This window comes from Protopterus annectens, chromosome 6.part0 (assembly GCF_019279795.1).
Source record: "Protopterus annectens isolate FY-2018-M chromosome 6.part0, PAN1.0, whole genome shotgun sequence".
NCBI classification, from domain to species: Eukaryota; Metazoa; Chordata; order Ceratodontiformes; family Protopteridae; genus Protopterus; species Protopterus annectens.
In genome coordinates, this window is record NC_056737.1 from 1,198,118,068 (window position 1) to 1,198,127,474 (window position 9,407).

Sequence of the window (9,407 nt, forward strand, 5' to 3'; positions counted from 1 at the left end):
TTTTGTAATTATAAAAGTCCCTATCCATAACGAGCACACCACCCCTTTGTCAGCTGGTTGTATTTCAATACAAGATAACTCTTTTAATTCATGTAGTGAAAGTTAGAGATTGATCCCTTAAGCAAACGTTTGATAAGTAAAATAATTAAATGAAAAGCATGATGGGAATTGGTGGACTGGAGCCCTTAACTGCCAGTGTTTCACACTTTCCCAAAGATCCATAGCAACATAATTAATCCCACGGGCTGTCCTACTGTCGCTCAAGTGGTTGGACCACTGAAACAAGTGGGTACGATACTGGATCTGCTTCTACAAACCATTGTAGTACAGTTGCAGTGTTATACTAGTGATGGTATGCATTTTTACAGGACATTAAGAAGGTAATATGGAAGGAAGTGCATACCAAGATTATATATTCCCCATTCCGAAGGAGGGATGGGCCTCCTTGAAATTGATTACATGTACAGATCTGCAACTGTGGGACTTCACACATATCTGCTGACCACATGAGACCCAAATGCAGTGAAAGTTTTGAAACATGAGGAGAATAAATTTAAGATGTCTTCTATGCTTAACCTAGCAGAAGCATAATGCCATCAAGCAGGAATGGAAATCAAACCAGAAGTAGATAAAAATCAGACTGCAACTGAATGTGCCAAAAAACAAAACAAAGAATATGAGGTGAAGGACCAGATGAAAAGGCCAGAAATGTGGAAAAATCATAAATATAATGGCAAGTATAGAAAACTTCTGGAAGAACCTCATGTTGATCAGGAATGAATGCAGGAATGGTTAAGGAGAGGTGAATTCAAACCAAGAGATGAAAGGTTAATATTAGCAGCCCAAGATAGTAGGCTACATACAAGACAGTGGTCTATGTACACAATGGTTTACAAAGTCAATTGAACATGTGGGAGAAACAGATAAATGTAGGTTTTGTAAAACCAAACTGGAAACAGTCGCACACCTCGTTGCTGGTTTTGACATTCTAATGGCAGAGGGCCTGTACACTGAAAGGTGCAATAATGTGGCAACACTATTGCACTGGGGATTGTCCAAACATTATGTTTTTCAAGTGGCTGAGAAGCACTGGAAACATGAGCCACAAAGCATCATAGAAAATTATGAAGTCTACATCACATGGAATCATCCATTACCAACAATTTAAAAGATAGATGATAGAAAACTGGATATAGTAGTCCAAGAAAAGAAGACAAGAGCAGCATTGATCATTAAAATCGCCACACCCAGTGACTACAGTGTCCTGCGTACAGAGAGACACAAGGTTATAAAATATCAGGATCTGCAAGCAGAAACAACAGCAATGTGGAAGAAGGATACCCAGATAGTTCCAATTGTAGCAGAAGCAATGGGTCTTATAAAAAGAGTCTACCATCATATTTAAATATGCTACCAATACACGTAACTCCGTATGAATCGCGGGAGGAGTCATTACTGGGCACATTGTGGGTGCTGTGAAGACCACTTTTGGCTGACATCACAGAGTGAAACAATACTAATTTCATTCACTTTAATCGTACTTTGACTTAGGAATGGGGTCCATTCCCGTCATGATATTAGAAACCCAAAAGATTTGAAGAAATTAAAAAAGGAAGCATTTAATTTCATTACAATGGATGTAAATAGTCTTTATTCCATAAAACACATGTTGGGGAGGGAAGATTTAGCAGCAACCTTAGTAAATGTTGTGGCATTACATGACATTTTGAATTTAGTAAAATTCTGTTAGGTTGACATTTGCTTTTATTTTAACGGTACACACTATAACCAAATATGGGGCAGAACAATGGATGCTATATGTGTGTGCCTAGCTATGGAAAAAGGAGAGGATGTTTGTACATATGGTGATATTTATTTCCAGGGAAATATAGTCTTTTAGAGACACTATATTGATGACTTATGTTTTATGACAAAGGGGTATCAGGTGAAATGTCAACAATTTTTTGACAATTTACATATTAATAACTTTGGTTTAGCTTTTGCTTATAATTTCCAGTGAACCATAATCCAGTACATGGATGTGTGTTAATGTGCATAATTGTCACCTACATTCCAAGCTTTATAGGAAGCCTACTTCTGCAAACATGTTTTGTATACTACTGGTACATATCCTCCTCACTTGATAAATTCCCTACCTTTTGGGAATTTTTTTAGGGCTAGGGGTTTGTTCTCTGAGGTCCAGCAGTTTAACCAGCAAGCCCATGAGATTGTCAAGACCTGGTATTACTGGTTATTCAGATGCTCAGTTGTCCTCCTCCTTAAAAAGAGAGACAGATAACAGCAAGACTGTAAGGTATAAATCCAAAGTAGGGAAAAGTCATAAATCTTTGGAGTTTGCAGATGTTTACACTTGATGCACCAGTTATGGAGGTTGTAGCATGTCATTTGAAAAAAAAAAAAACATTAGTATATTGCTACTTCTAAGGAATGTCTAAAATCTAGTAATTTGAAAAATTCTTATAGAAATGTGTTACATTTAGGAGAACCACTTCATACATACTCTAGATAATGGGGTACAGCAAATGATTGAAAAATATAAGGGTTCTTGTGTTTGCTCCAATTTTAATGACACTCAGTATCTGTTTAACATGGTCATCATGCTAGAATTGTAAATAGAAGTTGTATATAGGTCAAATGATACAACAGGTAAAAAAGAGTATCGAACATATCAGAGACATTAAAAATGCTTCTATAGCTAGTCTTGTCACATTGCATTTTAAGTACAATAGTCAGGATCTAAGGGTTTTAAAATTCTTCATGTTGCATATTTGTTTGTATCCAGATTTATTTTTAAATATTTCTGAAATAATTTTTGCTTTTCTAATAGAGAATTAATGATGAAATATTTATTATTATTTTATATATATATATATATACATATATATATATATATATATATATATATATATATATATATATATATATATATATATGTGTTTGCTACTAGAAACTGATGTTGAATTTGAAATAGTATTCTTAACAAAATCAGTGATTTCATTACACTTAGTCATAATCAGTTTGCTCTGTCTGAATACAGGGTCAAGTATTTTATTTACATAGGACTGGCACAGTAAATCTGCACCACTTTTTATTATGAAATGTTTCTCACCACACATAAAAGACAATTTAGCTTATATAGTAGCTGACTTGAAAAGAACAGCTAAATTGTCAAATATATTTTTCAGGATTCTTGAGGAATGGCTGCTAATCCTTGGTGGTCACCAACTATCAGAATTAGGCCCTGAGGTGGAGTCCCGTCGTATCAAGCATGTTATTAAACATGAGCGCTACAATCCACGGCGAGAGGAAAATGATATTGCGTTAATTGAATTGGATAGACCAGTCATACTAAGTGAATATATCCAGGTAGCCTGCCTTCCTGATCAGACCATGGATGTTGAAAGTTTATCACGATGTGAAATCGCTGGATGGGGAGTCACAGAGGAACATTGTAAGTAGCCTTTTCCAACAATAATTGTTATTTTTCCAAGAGAAAATTAGACCTATTTAACTTGTTTATTTTTTAATCATTATATTCTTTTCTAAGCTATATACATCCATTAGGCACAATCCTCTTTTTCAGAGGTAACCTGGGAGCATTGTCTGATGAAGTGACATGTTCAGAGTAACACAGGAATCAAACACTGGACTACAGGATAAATATCTTTAGTAGCTTGTAGTCTTGTTCTGCTGCAACAAGCTAGAAGCAAACTGCTTTACAGCAAGAAGTAAAATGTTTTATTGTTACACACAACCTGATATCAAAGAAAGGAATACTGTAACATTAGAAAAACATAAAGTACTCAGATAAAAAACTAAGATGACTTACCATTACACTGGATAGTTACCAATACTGGTAGCCTTATATGTTCTATCCATTTAATAGGCCTAACACGCTGAGCTGTTTCCATGTCACTTAATGCTCATTTTTTTTTCCAGTAAAGGAAAACTTTTAGTTATGTACTCACCATAACTTCAGATGTTTGGGATCCATCTCGCCTACATTCTGACTGATGGGTTCGGAGCCGATCCCTCGGCTCCGACTCGGCACGCTTATGCCAAAGAGCGAAGTCTCTTATTGGCTGAGCTTACTATATCCCAGGATGCACCACTACCAGTCCCCCAGATCTAGTTTGTCCGCATACATGCACACACGCATGCACTGCTTATATAACATCGACAGATGATACAAGATAAAAACAGTAGAACTCAAACCGTTCAATCTCTTCTGATCTCCAAGGCAGGGGGAAGGAGGGTGGGTATTAGGAATGTAGCGAGATGGATCCCAAACATCTGAAGTTATGGTGAGTACATAACTAAAAGATGTTATGTGATCCTATCTCGCCTACATTCTGACTGATGGGACAGCGTCCTAGCACCTAAATCCTGGGTGGCTCACTGGAAAACACTCCTGAGTACCGTGGAACCAAATGATGCTCGCCCTTTAGATGTCACATCCAATTTATAGTGGGAAATGAAAGTGTGCGGGTTGGACCAAGTAGCCACAGCACAAATCTCAGAAATAGCGAGCTTGGAATGAAATGCAATAGAGGTAGCCATAGCTCTAGTAGAGTGAGCTTTGACAGATGTTGTAAGTTGCTTATTTGAAGAGGAATAAGCCTGAGTTATGCAATCTCTAATCCATTTGGCAATAGTAGCTTTAGTGATGGTTTTACCCAGTTTATTATCTGAAAAGGACACAAACAATTGATCTGTTTTTCGAATTTGTTGAGTCCTGTCTAGATAGAAGCGCAATTGCCTGTGAACATCCAACGTATGCGAGGTATATTCCACTTTGTTTGAAAATTTTGGAAAGAAAACTGGTAGCTCTAGAGATTGTTGGAGACAGAGATTAGAACAAACTTTTGGAACAAAAGATGGATTAGGTCTAAGTGATACTCTATCCTTGTGAAAAATCAAGTACGGTGGTTTGATAGATAGGGCTTGAAGTTCTGAAACCCTTCTTGCAGAGGTAATTGCAATTAAGAAGGCAGTTTTCCAAGACAGATATTTTAACTCACATGTAGCAGCCGGTTCAAAAGGAGAAGATGTTAAGGCACGACGTACCAAATCAAGATCCCACGGAGGCGCAGGATGAAAAACTGGGGGTCTTAAAAGCACAGCACCTTTCATGAAAGTTTTACATAATCTGCTGCTCATCAACGGTGGGTCTATGGATTCGTGAAATTTGGAGATAGCTGCTAGTTGGACTTTAATAGTAGAGACTGAAGATCCTTGATTAAACAAGGATGTTAAAAATTTCAAGACCTCTGGTATCGGGGCAGTAATAGGGTCTAAGCCTCTGAGTTGAGCCCAGATAGCAAACCTCTTCCACTTACTGTGATACAATTTCTTAGTGGTGGGTTTGTGGGCTGAAGATAAAATGTGAATAACTTCCGGGTCCAAGGTGTGATTTCTGACTAAAGTCGGAAGTGGAGGAGCCAAGCTGTTAATTTCAAAGTGTGAAGGGACTGGTGCTGTTGTCCCGACTGATGAACCAGAAGGTCCGGAGTTAGATCCAAAACCAAGGACCGTCCAGAGTATATTTCTGTAGGTAGGGGAACCATACCTGACGAGGCCAGTATGGAGCAATTAGAATCATTGTGGACCCCAATTGGGAAGCTTTCTGGATGACTTTGGGGAGGAGTGGAACCGGAGGAAAGCATAAAGCAGTCCTGTTGGCCAAGGTTGGACTAGAGCATCCGTAGCTGCCTCCCTTGATGCGGGTCAAGGAAAAGAACCTTTGCACTTCGTGTTTTGTGGTGTTGCAAACAGGTCGCAGCACGGAATCCCCCATCTTTGAAAATCTGAGCTGCTACTGTTTCGTTCAGGGACCACTCGTGAGGAGAGAGAATAGTCCTGCTCAGTCTGTCTGCCAATAGATTGGATTTTCCTGGAATGTGGGTCGCTACCAGGAAGCGGTTGGTAGCCACTGCCCATTCCCACACCCTCATGGCCTCTCTGCAAAGGGGTAAGATCTGGTCCCTCCTTGTTTGTTTAGATACCAGACCACCGACATGTTGTCTGTGTGGATAGCGATAATGCCTTGAGGGAGAAACTTGTGGAGGGCTTGTAGGGACAGAAGTACAGCCCTCATTTCCAACACATTGATATGGAGAAATGTTTCGTTTGGAAGCCAAGAACCCTGAACTGACCTGCCCAGACAATGCCCCCCCCCCGTCTGGGAGGCATCCGTTGTCAAGGTGGCCACCGGAGGAGGTATAACAAAAGGTCTTCCCTGATTCAGATTGGATGGTAGAAGCCACCAGCGGAGGTCCCGTTTGCACGTTTCTGTAATCAGTATGTGATGATTGAGGGGGAGATCCTGAAAAGATCATTGTGTCGATAACAGCCACTGAAGAATCCTCATGTGCAATCTTGCCAGAGGAACTAGGAGAACCGTGGCAGACATTGAACCTAAAAGTTGCAGGACCATCCTGGCTGGGGCTTTGGATCTTAGAAGCAGGGCTCGGGCTTGACCTTGTAATGTTTGTATCCTTTTGGTAGGAAGGAAGATTCACATTAATTTTGAGTCTATCTCTGCTCCTATGAATCTTATGTGCTGAGAAGGCAGCAAGACAGACTTTGACCAGTTGAATGTAATTCCCAGGGAAGCACCCAGGGAGATGGTGGCTTGTAGGTTCTCTAGTAGTAGATGCCTGGTGGTGGCAGTCAGGAGCCAGTCATCCAGATAGGGAAACACTTGGAATCCGAGACTCCTCAGGTGAGCAGTCACTACTGCCAAACACTTGGTGAACACCCTGGGGGCTGTGGTGAGACCAAAGGGCAGTGCACAAAATTGGAAATGACTGTCTCCCAGGCTGAAGCGCAGATACCTCCTGGACGCCTGATGTATCGGTATGTGATAATAGGCGTCCTTGAGATCTATGGAGCACATCCAAACATCTTTCTCCAGTAATGGGAGAATGGATTGTAAAGTGACCATTCGGAATTTGGACTTCATGACGGACTGGTTTAGTTTGCTGAGATCCAAAATGGGTCTCAGGTCCCCTGTCTTTTTTGGCACTAAAAAGAACCTTGAGTAATTTCCGGATCCGATCTGGTCTGTGGGGACCGGTTGGATGACTCCTTTTTCTAGCAGCTTTGAAGCTTCTACGGCTGCAATTTCCCTTTGACTGGGTGGTGGGTCCGGGATTTTTTTGGACGGGGGGGTGAGTGTGTGAAGGGAATGGTGTAACCTCCGGCAATAATCCGAAGCACCCATCTGTCCTGAGTAATAGACTCCCAGGCTTTTAGGTGCTTGGCAAAACGGCACCCGACTGGCTCCGGAGCAACACAGCTGGGCAATCCCTCATGAAGTGTGGGAGGCTGAAGAGCCACGAAAGGACTCGCGGTCTCCAGTGTTGCGGGGGCCTCTGCTGCCTCTGGGACGGCGTCTCCCAGAAAAATTTCCCCGTCCTCTGCCTCTGGAAGGGGAATCTTCCTGCTGTTGGGGAAAGAATTTCTGTGATTTGCGGAACCACATTTTCCCTCCTCTTTTAGCCTTGGGATAAGGCTGAAAGGGAGTGGAATAACGTGCTCCTACAGCAGATAAAGTCTTTCCCTCTTGCTCACAGCGGGTAAGAGTGTCTTTTACCTTGGGTCCAAACAAAGAGGACCCATCAAAGGGAGCGTCGGCAAAGGAAGACTTGAAGGCCTCCGCGAAATGACACAAACGGAGCCAGGCTTGTCTCCATAGAGCCACGCCTGTGCCTGCCGCTCTGCCCGCCCCTTCGGCCGCATAGGAAATGAGCCTCATGGACGAGTTAGAAATCGAGTTAAGGATAGCCAACTGAGAGCTAACCGACTGGGCTAGCTGCTCAGGTAGGTTACCTGAGAGGGAGTCTGAGAGCTCCTTGACCAGATCCCTCTGTAGTCTGGTGAAATGTGCCAAATAATTCAGGGACCTCAGAGTAAAGGCCGCTGAAGTCAGGGTGCGCTTCCCGTACCGGTCCATGCTCCTAGACTCCTTATTAGGGGGATGGACGGACGTTGAAGCCTCTGCCACGTCCTGCTGGGTAGCAGATGCCACCACCATGGCATCTACAGCCACGCCTTTGGTTAAGAACTCCTTCTCGGGTGGGGCAGACAAAAATTTGTTAGGGCGAGAAGGCACTGGTTCCACAGTATCTGGATGTTCCCACGCCCTCCGACAAACCAAATCCAGGAGCTCGTCAAGGGCGGAGACACCCAGGAGGCAGAGGGCTGAGCCCGAAGGCCTTGAGAAACACCGACTCATCAGCGGAGGGGTTTGGAATTCCAGCCGCCTCGTTTAAGGATCTCTAGAATGTCTGCAAATGAGACATCATCCGAGGACGACTTTGGGGACCCCTCCGCATCATCAAGATCAGTGTCCGATGTAAGAGACTCGTCGGGGGAGTCCACGTGCTTCCTCTTGCACGATCTCTTCCTTGGGGGCTCCTCCAAAGACAACTCCGAAGAACCCTCAGGAGGAGGGGAACCCCCCGTGGGGTAACCTCAGGCCCCGGGGCTCCGCTGCCTAGAGACAGGGGAACTGCCAAATACCCAGTCTCCATGCCCAGGGAAGGTGCCGGTAAAGCCGTAGAGATGGCCGAAGAAGACTTGGCCAAGGCACTCCTCATAGCTCTGAAAGCCGGACCCCCAGAATCCTGGGAGGGTCCGGTCCCCGGAGCCATGATAGCAGACGGAAGTCCCACGGCCGAAGCACCGAGAGGGAGGCTCGGAACCGACAGCAATGGTCCCGAAACGTCACCCCCGGGTCCGGCCGAAGAAGTCCGTGTGCTAAACTCGGACCCGAAGGCCGGGGTTGGAGTAAGGGTCGGAGCCGACCCTAGGATCTCTACTGGCTCCATCAGCACCTACTCCGATGGAGCCGAAGCAGTCGGAGGAGGAATGGCAATGGAGTGGGCTATCGGCTCCGAAGCCAATTGGGTCGGAGCCGAAACAAATTTCTGAAAGACTGGGGACTGGAACAGTCTTTGGAGCACCCTGTCTATGTCCGAATCTGACATCCTTGATGACCTGGAAGAGACCGAATGGGTCCGAGTAGGTCTTTCCAACGGCTCCAAGGGACTAGGGGACCGGCTCCGAGGCGACTCGATAACTATCGGTGCCGAAGGAGTGTCCAAACCAATTTCCATCGGTGCCGAAGAGGACTTCGGCGCCGAGGAGGAAGTGTCTGAGCGGACAACCTTCATCGGCTCCGAGATCAGTGGAGCCGATGAAGGTGATCCGCCTCTCGATGCCCCAGCCGTCGGCTTCGAACCCAGAGGAGTCGAGGCTGGAGGCATCGAGGCAGACCGTTCCACCCTCGGCTCCGAAGTCCGTGGAGCCGAAGGAGAAGCCTGCCTATGTCTTTTGGCGGTCGGGTCCGACGGACTGGTCGGAGCCGACGCCCTTTTCTT

At 44.2% G+C, this 9,407-nt stretch overlaps 1 protein-coding gene across 1 annotated transcript in view; it reads left to right on the plus strand.

The window, feature by feature from the left end:
• LOC122803970 (acrosin-like) overlaps positions 1-9,407 on the plus strand; it is a 165,979-nt gene that overhangs the window by 30,235 nt on the left and 126,337 nt on the right. Inside the window, exon 2 of the mRNA XM_044073648.1 lies at positions 3,207-3,472. Within this exon, the coding sequence (XP_043929583.1) occupies positions 3,207-3,472 (266 nt within the window). The remainder of the gene's footprint in view (positions 1-3,206; positions 3,473-9,407) is intronic.